At 30.5% G+C, this 18,675-nt stretch overlaps 2 protein-coding genes across 3 annotated transcripts in view; both read left to right on the top strand.

Moving 5' to 3' along the window:
- The window catches only part of LOC148274497 (uncharacterized), a 250,939-nt gene extending 244,183 nt beyond the window's left edge, over positions 1-6,756 (top strand). For both annotated transcript variants that reach the window (XM_088237034.1, XM_088237033.1), the window contains exon 9: positions 4,681-6,756. In XM_088237034.1, the coding sequence (XP_088093160.1) occupies positions 4,681-4,955 (275 nt within the window). In that variant the 3' untranslated portion in view covers positions 4,956-6,756. The remainder of the gene's footprint in view (positions 1-4,680) is intronic.
- Positions 6,757-12,856: 6,100 nt separating this feature from the next.
- LOC148274496 (uncharacterized) lies at positions 12,857-16,008 on the top strand. The gene is made up of 2 exons (XM_088237035.1): positions 12,857-13,039; positions 14,179-16,008. The coding sequence occupies exons 1-2, from the start codon at positions 12,857-12,859 to the stop codon at positions 16,006-16,008; spliced, it is 2,013 nt and encodes a 670-aa protein (XP_088093161.1).
- The last annotated feature ends 2,667 nt before the right edge of the window (positions 16,009-18,675 follow it).

Here is an 18,675-nt window from a genome sequence, read left to right as displayed (position 1 = left end):
ACATAGACCAAGGGTTGGCGATTAATTGTGTTAGTTTAGAATAGTTTTGATTTTGTCAATATTTCTTGAAGCAGATATTCATTGACTTACTTGATCAAAATACATAATATACAATGATCAACTTTGTAAAAAAAACTTTGAAATATGAATGGACTTGGTTATTTTTTTAAATAAAAGATAAAATCCGCACTAAAACTTCGAGAAAAAAAATCAATATAATTTAATAAAATTATTTACTAACATTAAATTTGATGAAATGTTTGACCGCAAAGTTCATTTTTTTAAATATTCATTTGTTTTATTGTGAATTAAGGCTATTTTAAAAAAAGATCCTCGTGGTTATTGCGACAGAGACATTATTGTCACAGTAAATATTAATTTATTGATCGCTTGGTCTTTGGAAAGGGGAAACTTTTATTTACAAGGGTAAATAACGCATAACATCAAATACAAAGGCGTGGTATCGTCAATGAAATTTCTCCATAAAATACTTTTCAATTTACCTGGGTAATATTATTAGGTACTCAAATTAAGTTACGTGTTTTGTAAAAAATAATATGTAAATAAATTTTAATAACATTTAATACAATTATTCTTCCAAAATTGCTTCGGTTTTGATATATTTAATTACTCGAACTTATTTATTACGAATACATCTCGTTTTTTATTTAGTGTAACTCCAGAGATGGTATTCTAAACATAAAAGTGCGCGTATAAAGCTCATTTTTAACGCGTATTTACGTACTAAATACACGCTAACGGAGTGATATTTTCGCGCGCTATTCCGTTCAGAATACCAGCCCTCCGAGGGCCGCAATTACAAATCATCAGTACCTACCGAGACGGTTAATTTGACTTTTCTACTACCTGTACCGTCCTCGATATGAGTTTTAATTTACAAACATGTCGATACGCGTTTTCATTGTGTCATCTCAGTCGTCATATGATCGAAATCAACCAATAAGTGACACAGAAACTTTATTTTGCGTTCAGTTAATTAAGAATTAGAGTATATATTTTTTTTCGAAATTTAAATAGGCTTCATTATCCCAGGTTAAGCTTTTTATCAAAAGCGTTCACTTCAAATCGATTAAAAATTTAAATAAATTGCAATTAAAGCAAAAAATGCTCACTTGAACATTTTTTTTTAAGACGTTTGTTGATTTCCAGACGGTACGGTTAACTTTTTGTATGTTTGTGTATACCGAGGTATTACAAAGCTGGCTCCATCAACATCACGATACGTGCTCTCAGAAAGATAGGCAAATGTGTTAAAATTGCGATAATTATATTTGGCTTTTAAAATGCCAATGTTTTAACCAACCAAAGTTTTAAAACCGATCGCTGATACTATGAAGATAGTGTTTGTAATTGTGGCCCTGGCAGTAAGAAGATCTATATTTTTTGTTGAAGTGTTTTCAAGCATGTCTTTTGATTTCGTGCAAAATAAGTATTCACAATAAAACTTTTCTTACACGCGGTAAAAAATAGAGCATTAAATTGTACGGCAAAGTTTCATGAAAATGAAATAAATTTTAAAAAATATATTTTAATTAAAACGATCTACAACGTTAAGAAAACATTATGTGACTTGATTATGCAGATGACTGTTAACCAGAGGCTAATTCTAAACTGCTTGATAAGTAAGAACGATTGCAGAATATTTGTATACATTGTATCTTTAATCTTCACAAATTTGACCACATAACCGAATACCGCACGCAACTACACCGGTTTAGGATCAGGCATAGAAGAAACATTCACATTCTATCATTTCTTCACAATATTTTAAATAGTCCCACTTCGCCTGTTTATCTGAGAGAAAGACTATATTTTTGCTGTAGTAACGAGAGAATCCTTTTAATACTCTTTCACCGCTCTTATTTTCTTGCCTCCACTTTCACAGTAGTAGCTGTTCGATTGTGGAATAATCAACCCACAAATGTTAGCGACCCCCTTTCTTTGTTGAAATTATAATTAAGATTGAAATGTCACTGTCTAAATATTTGAATTGTTCCTTTCTTCTTCTCCTTTTCGTCTCATCCCCCCTCCTCTCCTCTTTTCATAGTATAGTATATTTTTTAGTTAATTTTAGTTTTAAATTTTCGGATAAAATTATGAAATTCTGCTAATTACCTAGAATATGTCCACGTAATTGTAATTTTCTCAAACTAAGCAGTTTGAGTAGGTCGGAAGAAATTGCCTAAAGGCAATATGCCCGCCCTTATATGTATATAAATTGTACAGTTTATGTATATAAAGTATAAAATAAATAAATAAACTACTTTTAACTACTTTTTACTTTTCTACTTTTAACGACGTCACTAGTGCACACGAATTGACCGATAATAAGAGAGTTGTGAATGATTTCCGATTTACGGCAAGTCGAACCAATCGGCAGAACTGACCGAAAAGAAGCGGAATAGAACTTGAGACGTCACATGCGAGTAATTTCAGAAATACAAGACTTTAAAAACTCATGGCGCTGATAAAACGATGCATATATATATTTTTTAAATTGGTTTAGTTTAATAGTATATTAACAAATAAAAAACCACTGGACTTTCTCATATTGCAATGCCTTTGACCATAAAGCTACAAAAAAAAAATCGCGTAATACTTCACCCGCTTATCCCTCGTTTTCTCTTTTTTTATTCACTGTTTTTTTAACATGGTGGTATTTTTGCAAAATTGCTTTTATATATTATATTTTATTGAATTTTAATCTGCAATTAAATGAAATATAGAAAAGGTATGTTTTATTTGAAGTGATGTCTGTACGACACACACCAAACGTATTCCTACAAATATTATATGGAGAAGATTTAAGATAACAAAAGCTGTAATTAATTACAGTATTGAAATAGTTAATTATTCAGTTACTCAGTATTATCTTGTTCCGGAACATCAAATAGCATACACAGCCATAATGTTTCTATCGTAAGTCGAACTTTAGGGATACGACGGAAACGTTCATTGATAAAAGGCTTTCAGATTACGTTGTGACTATATTTTGATTAACTTAATTAAAAGAAAACGCAATTTCCGTGTTTTTTGTGTAAAATACAAAAAAAAATATTGACAGTCGAACGGAAGATTTTATTTTTAGCGCTCATTTAATAAAAATAAATGTAAAACGAACTTCATTTCTAAACACGTGTTTTATTTATTTATTTATTTAACTTTTTGTACATAATGTTATTTGTACATTGGCGGGCTTATTGCCAAATGGCAATTTCTTCCAACCAACCAATTCTTCCAACCAACCAATGAAACTACTTTATTAGAGAGGTAAAAACGTTATTATTAATTATGTATATACTAATCATTTTGTAATTTTGTAATTATTTTGTCAAGATTTCTCAATAAACGTATATAAATACCAATTAATCGAAGCGTTTTTGAAAGATGATAAAACAAACAAAGAACCCACGCACAATAAATTTTAAAATCTTATATTTATTTAAGACTACTAATTATCATATGACAACAGAGATGAAGAACATTTGAGAAAGGTAATATAGAAGTCTAGGCATCTACAGGGCTTATGACCTGTCAATGGCTGGTTTAAGTGGCCACTTTACACACTGTGTAACATTCACCATTCTGCCCATATTTGAACATCATATTCCTTCAATTCTTTCATCTGTTGATGTTAATGTAAACGGCAATTTGGTGTCCTTCAAAATACTCTTTATTCGTCTGTAGGCACTTGTGCCATCTTCTTTATCACTGTTCAAAGCACGCTGAAATTCGTCGGCAGTTATGCTTTTTAGCTTCTTTGTCGTTTCTAGTTTTATTGTTTCCACATTCTCCCAGTTGTGTTTCCTTATCGTCATTTTGCATTTTAGGAAAAGAAAAAAGTCAGAGGGGGCGTATATCACCAGTTATCACCCTTCTTAAGAATCCATCATCGTTTTCATCAGCATTTTTCCAGTCAGTAACACACTCAATCCTTTTCAACTTTTGATCCGGCGTCAGTAACTTGACCACGATTTTGGCACAGGGTTTTTTAAACTGAAATGTTCAGTTATAATTGTGTGCACTGTTGATTTACCTAATTTTAGTTCATCCGCATAGTTTTTCGATGATCGGTAAGAACAAAGGACCTCACACGATCAATGTTTCATTAACACAAGAGGTTAAAGGTCATCCAGATCTTGCATTATCCTTGACGTTTTCTCAGCCATCCTTAATACGCTTTATCCACTTAAAACCGATGTTTTCTTCATAGCACTATCACCATAAACAGCGCTCAATATATTCGCAATTTCTTGCGAACTTTTCCTATGCTTTACCAAAAACTTATTATTAAGTCGTTGCTAAGTTATTTCGTCAATTTCCATTGTGACGGACAGCTTTAGCTGTTTTAGCGTTTGTTTCAAACAAACGCTAGAGGCACAGTGCGTACAGCTTCACGGTCATACGAGTAATGACCGCTCATTGGCTTGTTAGGGAACACGTGAGCTAGTTAGCGGGGCTACAAATCGCGTCATAGCCGCCATATTGGGACCAGTTCGCGAATTTATTGGACAGTCCTTTGTATTTATGGATAAAAAAAATTGCCAGGCTTTAGTAGTAAAATATAAGCTTGGGCTTTCAACAAGATAATATTAAAATATCATTCAGTTGTAAGTTCATATTGCCTTGTTTTCATGTGCATAAATGTTTTGTTTGCAGATAATCCGCTGATTTGCGACTGCGAGCTCCGCTGGTACAGCGACTGGCTGAGCGGACTGCGCGACCGCGACGACGAAATGATGCAGAAGAAGCGCACCCTATGCACCATGGCCAGCGAGCACCGCGAGTACAGCGTGCAGAACATGCCAACCGAGCGCATGGCGTGCGTCGGCAAGCGGCTCATCAACGGCCGCACGTCTGCCGCAACCGCGCCGCTGCCCTCGCGGCTAGCCGCGCTGCTGACCGCCATGTGTCTGGCTGTCCCACTCGCCTAGATTGAAATATTTCGTAAGACAAAACGCGAATGATTTATTCACACTAGTGCGTTGCATCGCAGCTTATTTCTTCAATTATTATAATTTACCCAAATATAAGTTACCGAGATTAAATATATATTGACTTTGGTAGACGTTTTGCTATTCTAAGGTGTCGACTTGTATATTTCATTTTTATAGAATGATTATACTGAATGTTTGTTTCATGGATAGTAAGACTGATCACCTTAGACTATCTTACGATTCAGGAGCCAGTCCACGGACATTGAAATACTGCAGTGTCGAACCGCTTCTATAACCAAAATTTTACTTCAGGAACTGAACCCAGGACCTCGAGAATGGTAGGCGAATGCGTCAACTAGTATGCGCTGAGGTAGAATTATCTCCGTTCGATTTTTTTTTGTCAAGATTTTTACCTGTGAGAGCCATCGATTCTAGAACACTCTTCGAGGGCTCTGGTTCTTTTTACACTCAGAACGGTAATATTTATCCACCTGGACACCGAATAATCGAATACTCAATATGTATATCTAAAAATTGTGAATTGCGACCTGAAGTCAGGTTAAAGATATCTAAGGAGTGGATTTTAGATTTTTTTAATTGATTTTAGGCGTTTGCATTAGCGAAATGCATTTTGTTGTTATTTAATTATGTTTAATAACAATTTGGTCATTTTTGATTTTGCCCAAACGTTATGAAGTAATTTAATACACATTGATGAACTCCAACAAAACTGTATTCACAAATATGTTAAAGTGTACAAAAAATAAGGTTGTTAAACGTCACCCACCTAAACTTTTTATCATATTTGTATTGATCACTTAACTTCGTGTTTCCTTGGATTAATTCATTTGAAAATAAACAAAGTTTTTTTTTAATTTCTCATAAAATAGTTAGAACTGTTAGATATGTTACATACGTTTACCGAAAAAAATCTTTTTTACCCAAACCTAAATTAGGTATATTATCATACTAAAAACTCAATATAAGTTGCGGTGACGCGTACTGATATGAATAAATTAAATTGCATATACTAAGTGTGTTTTTGAGAAATAGTTAATAATGAAGTCAGTTGGAAGATAGTGGAAATTGTTAAATATTGTCATTAACTACGTGTAACATAAATTTTCAGTATAATGTTTTGTAGAATACGATTCTCGACATGGCAATGGTCCTCTGAATACATATATATATACCTTATCCGTGAAGGAAATAAATGTAAATAGGTCCCCAGCATACTATGGCATCTCTTGAATAATATTCACACACCATTTATTATAATGATATAATCGTAAACGAACATATTCTAAACGACAGAAAAAAAATACAAAGCATTGTGTTGACATTTCATTACAACTATATGAATTGGTTCTTATTCGAACATCAACTTAACCAAATTATGTCAACTAATTCCAGTAAGTATTATTGTTGATACAACCTGTTGTTACTTTCTGATGAAAGTAACTTACCAAAAAAAATATTAAATTGTTAAATGATTCATTCACATTTATCAATATGCAAATATATAACTTATCGAATCATAAATCAATAATAATATAAAAAAAGTATGAAGAACGATATCACCAGCGAGTCAGAAAATGGTAAAATGGTAAAATAGTGGTCTGACAGATTATACTTTATTATACATGAATACCATTTTTTGTATAAAGACCAGGTGTCAGTGATTGCATGATAATATATACCGAAACAAATATTATATGAATATCCGATAAAAAAATGACGTGACGAATGCCTATTTGCAAAATCAGAAAACAGCACAGCGATAATGAAAAGAACAAAATATCACTATATGATACCGATTTTGAAAGAAGATGCCATAGAAAATCTAAAATAAAATTGTCAAACAATTTTTGCATCGATTTGGACCGATAATTCCATGAAAATACACTTTTACAAACCAAATTATACGAAAGATTTTAATACCAATTTTTTAAATCTAAGGCGTGATATATTTTCGAATCATTTACGAAAATTACCTAACCTCTAATCTTACTGTAACATTAAAAGGATAGGAATATTTTTCGCAAAATTCTAATTGAACATTTTGAAAACATTATTTTATACTATGTATGTATTTTTCTCTGTTTTATTTTTATCTAACTTTAATTTTATATCTAGCTGAAAGAAAAATAATTAACAAGCTTATGTTATTTTATGAATTTGTGTATTACTTTTAAGGAACGTTATATAGTAAATTCAAAAAGAATTGTTAAATATTTTAGTAAATAGTTTGTCTTTTTTTTGTTCAAGTGTCAGGAACAAAAAATACACTGAACTATTTACTTCATGACTAATATCTTTCTATTTTCATACAAGTAAAATATTTTGAATATACTTACACAATCATTGTAGTGGACGCGATTAGCAATCACTCTAGATAAAATTGAATTCAGATTAATTATTTCCCCATTAATATTTCGGTAATTGGAATTAAATTTGAAAAATTATCATTGCCTTTTGTAGCCAAAAGATCTTTTTTATAAAAAAACTGATTCTAACGTAGAAAATGAATATTTGAAAACAATCAAGAATGAAAAACAGACAGGGTGTTTAATTGATTTTGTAATAAACAACCCTTGTAATACATGAAAATGAGAATTAATACAGGGGGAGTCGATACATATCACGTATATGTCTGATATTTTATTATTAATTAGTGTTGTACTCATATATCTACATATTTTATATGATCGATTGTAATTTTTGAAAAACCTACATAATATAACATGTATTTTATGCATCAGTTTGTTAAATTGTATACCTATACACTATTTTAGTAAATTATGTATAAATCAAATGATTATTGTATATCACAGTCATATCATTAGCGGGATATTATGTAAGTCTTAAAATTTTAAGCTTAGCATAAATTTGTTCATTTATTGTTCTTTATAGCTTATTAGATGAACATATTGTTACAAAGCATTTTAAAATAAGCTTTTATAGTGCGATCAGATATAATATTTCAATTAAAGTTTATTCAAGATGCTTCATAATTGTTAGTTTTCCAGTAAAAAATATAAATGTTTTTGGTAACATATTTTTGCTTCCTTCAAATACTTGATAATAAGGCGTTTGCTGCCTTTATAATTTGCTGTCAACCAAATTAATAAAATATTAGTATATTCATGCATGCAAGTTAATATTTTACTCGTATAGATTAGTCGTAATTAATATAATTCCCATGTCGTACATATGTTCATCACATTGAAGAAAAAACTAAAACAAAATGGTGGTTTTGGAATAATTAGTCGTCAGGTTGATTGTCTGTACATGACCAGGCTTTTACAATTTTCTCGGTATACGCTCGCATGAAAAATAAAGTATGAGCTAAGATTCGAACCTTTTTTCGGCAGTTTTTTCCTCAGAGGAGAAACGGTTTTTAGAACATTGATAATGGTATCCGCGGCGCTCTAGCGACGATGGAACTAACCATTTTATACATATCTGGGCGTGCCCGCCGCCCGCCTTTGAAAAGACGCGCAATATTTTCGTCAAAAAATGGTGATTTTATATATTAGCGCCAAGCGATGCATGTCATTATAAGCTATTTAAATAATAAACCTTAAATTTAAGAGCCTTACTATATACTCGATATGTAATTTTAATATTATCATAGAAAAAAAAATGCTTGCACAATTTCTTTCAAACTTAGACAGTATTTTTTAAAACAAAGTTTTCATGCCGTAGATCTGGATTTTGACTATTAACGTTTATAATAAGTGTACGTACGTTAGTATATTATTAATACAATTATATTTAAGCGTTTTTTAGAATAGGAATATTGGTGTTCAAGAGATGTCATTAAATACATGTTATCTTTACTAATGTACTCCCCATTCCACGCTTGAATGCCTTTTGTTTAGCTCTGGTAGACAAAATGGCGATTATATGAATTTTGTTTTGAAGATATAAAATTTAATGTTAATCCTGCTGCGGCATACGTGTTGTTCAAAGTAATATTCTAGTTGTTGTTATCACTTTACATTACCCTTGTCTTTTCATCATTATGAATATCTATGTGTATAATTATTAAATGTAAGTTAATCAAATAAAAAAAATACAAAAGCCTTAGTAACATGTTCTCATTTTAATTCCTATCTTTCCATATCGTTAACGTCAGCTCCATCGTACGATATCCTTAATTCCACATGTATCTCTGATTTTAGTATTGCGTATTCAGTCTTGGGGCGTTTTTACAGTAGTAGTCCTTAAGACCTTGATTTCAGCAGTTTCAAGTAGCTTTTCGGTACAAATAGTATCATATCGCGCTTTCACAGCATACGTCATAATGGATCTCACACGTGTCTTACTGTCGGTAGTTTATATTATACATGTGCTAAAATGCAATCAAAATGATGAGATTTCATAATTTGGTGCCATCATAAACCATAAGAAGTAATATTTATTTGTTCCGTTCATTATCACAATGGAGCTAATGGATCCAATTGTAAAGATAAGACCGATTATATTATTGGAACAACATTTTGTGATTATAATATATTGATCCTCAGCATATGGCGAATTTGTTACCATTAGTACTGGGGGTTTTTGCATACTTTGTCCCCAGATATTTTGCGCAAACGGATCACTCTCATCTCGACACTGTAACGTTTGGCAATGTACCTTGACAACTGGAAAATTATAGTTTGATACCATATGTTTTATAATTGTGATTTATTTAATTATAGAAAATAAATGTGCTAATGCTTCTAAAAGAGGAATGCGGTTTAAACAAAATTCGTTGACGCTGAATAAAAATCTTAAAGAAAGGTAAAGTTTTGTCATAATATATTTTATTATTTACTAGAGAATCATACGGAAAATAATTTTAAAATACATTAAACAATTTTAATGCCAATAAAAAAAGTTCAGTCCGACGGGAAATTGCGTATGAAAAATTGTTGTTTTACAAGCGGTATAGATTATATTATTATTAAAGCGGTATAATATTTAATTGTATGGCGAATTTTCTCGATAACGTATAAAAAAAATTAGTTTTAATGAAAATGGACTGGCTTCAAAACATCAGAAGTTCTGGTCAACACCTTTTAAATATATAATCAATTACGTTTTGCGGTAGATTTCCGGTTGAAAAAATGGTAAAAATTATTTTAATAAAAATGAACTACTTTGAACGAAGTCACATGTACTTGCGAATCAACCAATGATATAAAGTTTTTATATATTTCTGGTTTCCGGGAAGGCTCAGAAGAATCCTCCGACGATTACTTGTGACGTCACAGGCCGAGTATATATTTCAAAATTACAAACCTTTCAAAAAATCAAAGCGCTGATTGATATCATGATTAATAGATCTTTTTTTTTATTGGCTTAGTTTGATAAATAAAACAAATGGAAATGCAAAAAAAACACTGAACTAACTCATTAAACGATTCTACGGATAAAAATTAATAAAAAGGAAGTAAGTTTACTTCGATAAAATGACTAAAGATTATTTCTTATGAAAATAATTGTATAAGTTTTATACGATAATAAATAGGTAGGTAATTAGTTTAAAATCTAAACATAATTTTTTTTAAAAGAATGGCCATTATAATTTTCTATTTAAGGTAATTTTATTTCATACTAAATCTACAAACATTTTATTATTTAAAACAACTCAAAGGCGTTATTATTATAACCGTCATAGACATTAGTTTAGTAGAATCTTAACTTGGTTAGTAATGGATTCACCTCTTTAACTGAGCAAATACAACAGATGTAAAAATGTAAGAAACGTGGAAATTAAACATAGGCTGATAAGAACTATGCATATTACAGTATATAAAATCACATTTTACATGTTTGATTCTCATAGCGTATTTGTTATCTGATATTAAGCAAAAACAAACAATCACGCCGTTTCCCGGTAGGAGTAACAATAGAGGTAACATCTTTGATATAACGCCATATTACTCTGTATACTTGGTTAACAAACAATGAAAAAGAATACATTATTTACAGAAATATTCAAATAAAAACAAGACACTTCTTATTTTTCATCAATTATATATAAACACTAATAAAATACATATTAAACTAAATTTTAAATATAATTATGAAAATTGAAAATAAACTAATGTAAAAATAAATTCATTAATATAAAACACATCTTAAATAAGCATGTTAACATAAATAAAATAAAATACGAATAAACAATAACAAATGTTTCTTTTAAATAAAAAACAAATAAAAAAATACTAATGAAATAAACATCGAAATAAAACTTGCAATGCAATTTATCAAAATAAAATTAATGTAAATATAAATATATTCATATAAAAACGCATCTTGTATTATATACTTCTAGAAACTAAACAATCCAGTGTCAAAAATATCAATCTCTCCGTTTTCATTGCTATTATATAATCTGCACATTCTTGATATTGGATTGAAAGACACATTTTTCTTAAACGATTCTAAGTAGAATGTTTTTGGATTCTTAAGGTATGGTCATTTTTTATTTTATTTAATTGTACAATACGCCCGAGGGGGATTTACAAAAATAATACAGGTAAATAAAAACTTAGTAATAATTTTTTAAATAAACAATTACACTTTTTTTTAAGACATGCAGAAACAAAAAAAGAATAATTCAATGCAAAATCAAAAGTATAAATTTGTGTGATAAAAAAAGATAAAAATATCGAAATAATGTATTTTTAATAGTAAGGTATATATGTGCGTTAAAAAAAGTAAATAAGAAAATTTAAACAGCCAATTTTAGATATAAAAAAATAATGGTATAAACAAATTTATATTGAAATTTAAAATAAATAGTAAAAAATACATTACAGTTAGATTAAAAGATAACAAAATATATGATACACTTATTAAAAATGTTTGAAAAAATAATTTCAGAAAGAGTAAACATGGAGTAAACATTAAAAACATAACATGGCAAATTGTTTGAATTACAATAACATTCACATTCCTTTCTATGAAATAGTTTCCTTCTCTGTACAGCTTTGTATCTGAATAAGTTTTTGTAGTTAATTATAAAAGTTAAGCTCGTAGCTATCCTCTAAAAATCAAAATTTTCACAACTTAACCTCCTAGCTATCTTGTTGCAAAAATTAATATCTTCACAAATTAAAGTCGTAGCTTTCTTGTTGCAAAAACCAATATCTTCATAAATTTAAAGCCGAAACAATAAAAAATGGCCAGTCTTACGCTTCAAGCCTCTAGGCTAAGCCTCTACGCTCTAGCGTATGAAAAAAATCAGTCTAAAACAACATTGTCAATGTATGTTTTGTTACAATATTTCCGGGAACGAAATTGGGACCTCAAGTATGGTAAGCAAACGCCCTAACCACAATCCGTGAGGGGAACAACATTTATTGACTAAAATACATAGGTAGGCAATTGCGCTGACCACTACACTACGAGGCCGACCTGTGTATCGAAGTAAAATAATTCTTGAATCATGAACTTAAACACCTATTATTTAAAGGTTATTAACTACTTCAATTTAATCAAGTTACAAAGAAAAGATTATTAGTACTACATTAGTCAATAAATTACAACACCATTTGAAAGAAAGGTAATACTACATCCCTTCGATGGGAAAAGACAGAACAACATTTGTTCAGTTCGTACCGAGGGACATTGGGCTCCTTTGACAAAATATAAAATTACTAACCCTTATGATGGACATTACAATGCCGTCCAGTCCGTCTGAAATAAGTGCGAATGACACACGAGACAATGATACAGAAAACTCGTCGTTCATCTGAAAGGTCCGAAAAAATTAAGAAAAATGTTTTTTTTTCAGTAATACTTCATATCCAAAACCCTCCCCTGGACAATGGAATCAAATTCTATCGGGAACAGCTTGTGTACTTGGGTTTATAATTATTTTCACTATTACAATATTAATGTCCCTGGATGACTTTAATGGCGTCAAAGTTCCAGACCACAATATAACTGATAAGATCGAAGACGATCGAATTTTCTCCACGGCAAACGACCCATGCTCAATACAACAGTGCATTCTCATATGCAAACAGTTCAATAATATTGACAATACATTATCGGAAGTTCTTGAAGAAATTTATCAGGTTTGATTTGTTTTAATTTGATATGAACAAGAAATTTAAATTTAAATAAAATTATCATCAGTTATTTAGAAAAAAAGTTCATTAAAAATGACGCCACTAATGGGAAACTCAAAAAAATAATCCAAATACTTATTTATTTCAAAACTATGAATTTTCATGCATGTTATATCCAACAATAATTTAAAAACGTACATTATTTTTGAGGAATTGAAAGTAAACGTCTTCAGCGCAATAAGGAAATATCACATACTACGAATACTGATTAAAATTTATAAAATAAATTTCGAATAATTAATATGGATATTGTCGAGAAATGTTTTCATACATAAATGTAAAAAGGAAATTCAATAAAAATACGTTCGTAGAAAAACGCGACGTGTTTGACGTTGGTTTTGTGACGTCAATATTTGTGATAAAAGCAACAAGTAAAATATAATGTAGCAATATTTATGCATAATATAATTAAGGAGATAAATAAAATAAATATAGGCAAATTTAACCAACAATGAATCTAGATAAGATTACCAATGAGGAGAAAAACAGAGTCTCAAAACTCGTTGTACAAAGGATAAAAGCTGTACAATGAGTTACTTGAAAAAATAAAAGAAATAGAAAGCTTTAAAATATATCAAATTAATTAAAAAAATATTTTCTTAAGGAATTTTGAAAAAAAAAAATTTTTTTTCAAAAGTTTTTATTAGTTCATAAGATGTTATAAACTAACTTAATAAGGCATAAATAAATAAATAATGTTCTCAACAAAATTCCGTGGAAGGTACAAATAAACATGAATCGATCGATATGACCGTTTTTGCAGGAATTCAAAATTACAAATTAGAATTTTTACTAGACAGTATTTCAAAGACCTTTATTACTTAAAAAATGTATTTAAAAAACGTGATATTTCCCTATTGTGTCGCTTTTTGAAAATATTATCAATCAAATACCATTACGAGTCTATTTTATTGCCCCCATAAATTAAAACGGTTAAGGTTTTTCCTAATTGAATTTACAAATATACAAATAAAGAAATGATTATTATTGTCTATATTCGTATTAAAAATATTTTTAAAAAATTGCATATTTAGAAATAAATAAAAATTATTTGCACAATAAAAAAACATACTTTTTATTTTCAGAAGTCTTCGATGATCTGCAAAGATGATACTATTACTCTGAATCTTGAAAACATTGGGTTGAAAAATAAATCTTTGAACAGTGGTTGGATAAAGGAAACATCATTTAACGTTGGATATTTAACATTAGGAGGAATCATAGAAAACATATCACCTTTAGCTTTTAACAGCGAAGTTTTTAGTAAACTTATTAATTTACAACTCATGGGACTTTCATTACAACGAATGGGCAGTGGAATATTTCAGGGGTTGAATAAATTGACTTTTCTCACGATTAGTAGCAGTACTATTTACAATATCGACGAAGATGTGTTTAAACCTTTTATGAACACATTAGAAAGTTTAGAAATCAGAGAATCCTATGTTAACTTTACGGGTTTCACTGGAAATCCTGATTTACAAAATGTACAAATTGTTCAATTATATCGAGTTCAGCCTATGGAAATTGTTTTGGCTGATTACTTTTCTGGTTTAAAGGGGGTTCGATCATTTTATCTTTATGAAAACAATATAAAAGTAATCAATGAATTTGCTTTTGCTCGTTCACAATACTTAGAGCTTATTGATCTCAATCAAAATAATTTAAAAACGCTATCTCAAAACGTGTTTTATCCATATAAATCCATACCGCAACTGTTTTTAAATGGAAACGATTTGAATTGTAATTGTGATTTGAAATGGTTACAAGAAGCTTTTGAAAATAAAACAAAAGATATTCCAGTTTGTGTTTCTCCTTTAAATTATTTCAACAAAAGAATCACAGATGTTGAATTGTGCGATGGAAATGAAAGTACAACCACTTTTACACCATCAGTGAGCACTGAGGAAACAACAAGTACGGATGAAAACAAAACATCAACAACCCCGACAACTATTATTTGGACACCTCCTACAACTTTAGCTGATGAAAAAGTTCAAATAAAGTGTCAGGTACCGACGTTGGCTGTAGACCAAATTGTTAATAATAATCGTAAATTACTGACCAATAATTTGATTTTGACCCAGCAGAGTTTAAATTTTTCAATCAAAGATGACGGCAGAGGTTTGGTTAGTGTCAAAATAAAGTCCACTCTGATGAATTCTGATATTCTTATATGGTTTGTAGGAAACATAGATTTTTATGGTGTTATGGAATCGTCAAACAAAATAGGCTGCATGAGAAGTCTAAGTGAAGATATTACAATCGAAAATTTAGCTTCTGGAGAAACATACACGTTTTGTTTGTTAAAAAATGGAATCGGAAAAGTATCTCCTCTTGATTGTAGATCTCATATTACTGGCATACCTTGGAAAATGCAGCCATGGCTAGCTAACGAAGATAAAGTAGCCATCATTGGAACCTTCACAGGAGCATTGATAATTTGTTTGCTCGTGGGGGCTCTTTTGATATACTGGCTCATCAGGAGAAATCCATCGCTTCTTAGGGGCAGCAAAAGGGTTGTTATGGTAAAACACCGAGCAGCTGAAGCAATCGTAATGCCTCCGAACTTCAAAGATGTTTGTGAGGTCAAAAAAGAAACAAAAATCATCACAAAGAGAAGTTTGTCAAATAAAAGAAGAAATTTTAGACGGAGTGTATCGGAGACGAGTATTATTAGTTCCAGGAGTGCAGCAGCTAGTTATGTGTCAGCTGTAGAGCCAACGACAGTGCAGCTTCTTAATTGGAGGTTGGAGAGGCTCCGAGGATCGCAGGAAGGTTATGGAGGAAAGATTAGTAATCAACTTATGCCTCCTAATTATTCCCCAGCACTACCGCCAGTGCCCCCTAAAAGACCTTCAATTATTGATGTAACACTTGAGTATGATAGTCTTTCGGGAATATCAGAGGTTTAAAAATTACACCATTAGAAAAATATGCTTTGCTGTTTTTAATTTTTACATTTGTTCTGATTCTTCTGTATTTTTATTAGAATTTTTTATAAATTAATTACAGTTTTATAGACGGAGAAGTTGAAAAAAAATAATACTTCTTAGCTACTTTTCGAGAACCGAACCTCCACTGTCGATAAATAAAAACGTGAAGTGTTTACCCAATTTGTCTCCTTATCTATGGTTTTTATTTATATCATATACTATCAGATCCGTTCATCCGATCCATCTAGCTGACAACGCGCAACGCCTCAAAACTCAAACAGCCCCAAAACAGTTTTCCAATTGTTGTACTTCTTCTTATACCTCGCATGAATCTCACCCACACAATAAAGGTTTCAGCTCTTTCACTTCACAAAAGTCAATAGATGGAACAGTCAAGGAAATGTGGAAGTTTAAACATAAGCAGAATGTTATACAGTGTGTAAAGTGGCCATTTAAACCAGCCAACGACAGGTTATAAGCCTTGTAAATACCTAGACTTCCATATTCGCTTCTGAAAATGTTTTCCCTTTCTGCTGCAACAAGTTTAGATCTTAATAACTCTCTAGGGAGGAAATCCAACCTGTCTACAAGGATTTGGACATACTCAAAACATCGTTGATCAAATTTTACTTTATATTAACAAAAATTCATGTTGAAAAAAAGTAGTCGTAATTTTTTAAATGTAACAAGAATAACATCATAGCTAAAAAAAGGAAACTCCATAAAAAAAATTGTCTACGAACATTTTATAACTAGTCTTATTTTAAACTACTTCTAATAAAAAAATTAAAAAACTCATTTAGTTTTATTGTTTAATTTAAGATCACCTTACTATCAATTCAAATTTATTTGAGGTAAATATTTAAACATTATGCCGCTCATGACAAGATAACACCTTCATGTTGATCGTGACACATTGACCGATATGAGATCGAACAATGAATGCCAAGGGTTAGAATGCAGTAGATGAATGAGTTAAAATTTGTTTTGTTTACCTTTTAGGTAAGGGTTGCCACCTGAAACTATAAATGACAATAAACCCTGAGTACTTATTAAATGAAAACTGTCAAAATTGCAGAAATATAATGTTTTGTGTTATTTTTTAAAATCAGCTTGTCGGCACCAATATTTAAGGTCCAATTTATGTCAATTAATGGGGTTGTGGTCTCGTGGCTAATGTCATGGATTCACGAATCAAAGAACTAATGTTTGAACCCCACTCTACCCCAACTCGACTTCCATTTCCTTATAGTTTACTATTTACAACTCGTTTAAAATTACCCTCAAAATTACATTTTTGGGTAAATCATATAAACGTATATGTATATATTTTTTTTCTTAAAAACAAAAAATTGAATTAGGATCAATTTTTAAATTTCTGAATTTAATTTGATATGCCGGGTGGTTTCGAAAGATGATTGTTCTTTTGTCAAGCCTTAATAATCAATTAAAGTTAATATGTGAAATACCTCCTCTCAGTTGAAAAAGCTGTGCAAAGAAATCGAGTGGAAAAAAGTCCGCATCGTTGTGAAGTGGTTGGTGCGTCACCACACATGTGTGAGGTTCCGGGTTATGTTTCTTAAAAAGTCGACATGGAATATTAATTCACAAGGTGGTTTTAAACCCCAATATTTCACTGTTCTTGGACTGGAGCCTGGAGCGTAAAACTGCTCGCTCTACCTTATTTTATCATATGATCGAATTACGCTGCATTTACTTTTCAAATGAGCCCTTTACACTTTCAAATGCAAATAAGGGTACGATTATGATAAAATATTTTTAATGTTAGTAAAGCTATACACACTAAATTAAACGTAGTGATGCAGAAAGAAGCCAACCATAGAAAAGGGACACTGAGATAATAGCACTTTTGTGAAAGGGATGAATTATTAAATCTACACAACAATTGGAATGTTTTTTACTTCGACAAATGACAAATCATGCATGCATTTGTTTTTTTATAGTGCAAAAATAATTAAATTATGTATTTGATCCGTTTGAATGATTTTTGAGTCAAACTGACCACACAACTTAAAATGTGCATTTTGCAGAAAACAGCCAGCCGTAGCAAAACTCTGATGTGTGTTATGTCAATATGTATTGATCATATTATTTTATGTTTATATTAGGGTACTTAATTGTAATGAATCACTTCATATTATTTTTATATTAACATTTAAAATAGTTTAAATATGTTTTAAATGAATTTTTATGATATTTCAAGTCTGGTTGACCGCACAACCTAAAATATACATTTTGCGGAAAACGGTCAGCTCGTATATTGAATGAAACCTCATACAAACTCTGAATATATGAGGTGACATTCATTTTCATGACATTTTAACATAATGGAATTTTCAAAAGGTATTTATTACAGTTTTTTGTATGAAATCCCGGCCGTTTTCTTCTTCTTCTATCTGAAGTTGAATCCCGATGTAATTTTTTTTTCAAAAATGTAAACTGGCTGCTTAACTTTTTCTGCATAACTACGTTCAATTGTAAGTAAGACACAGCCGGGTTCCGAAACCGATTGACGAGTTCAATATTAACTAGTATCAATGTAGAAAATCACAAAATAAGTGATTTAATTAGTAATTTTAAATTTATGTTACTTATTCAACGTGTACAAGTTTTATATTATTTTTT

Source organism: Micrasema longulum, unplaced genomic scaffold (assembly GCF_059751315.1).
Source record: "Micrasema longulum isolate JH-2025_06_02 unplaced genomic scaffold, ASM5975131v1 h1tg001639l, whole genome shotgun sequence".
In the NCBI taxonomy this organism is placed as follows: domain Eukaryota; kingdom Metazoa; phylum Arthropoda; class Insecta; order Trichoptera; family Brachycentridae; genus Micrasema; species Micrasema longulum.
The sequence above is the reverse complement of the archived record's forward strand: the minus strand, read 5'-3'. Positions and strand labels throughout refer to the sequence as shown.

Excerpts from the sequence above, each read along its gene's own strand:
- LOC148274496 (XM_088237035.1), top strand. The coding sequence starts at position 12,857 with ATGTCCCTGGATGACTTTAATGGCGTCAAAGTTCCAGACCACAATATA. Across the intron at positions 13,040-14,178 it reads TTCTTGAAGAAATTTATCAG|AAGTCTTCGATGATCTGCAA; the intron begins GTTTGATTTGTT and ends TTTTATTTTCAG.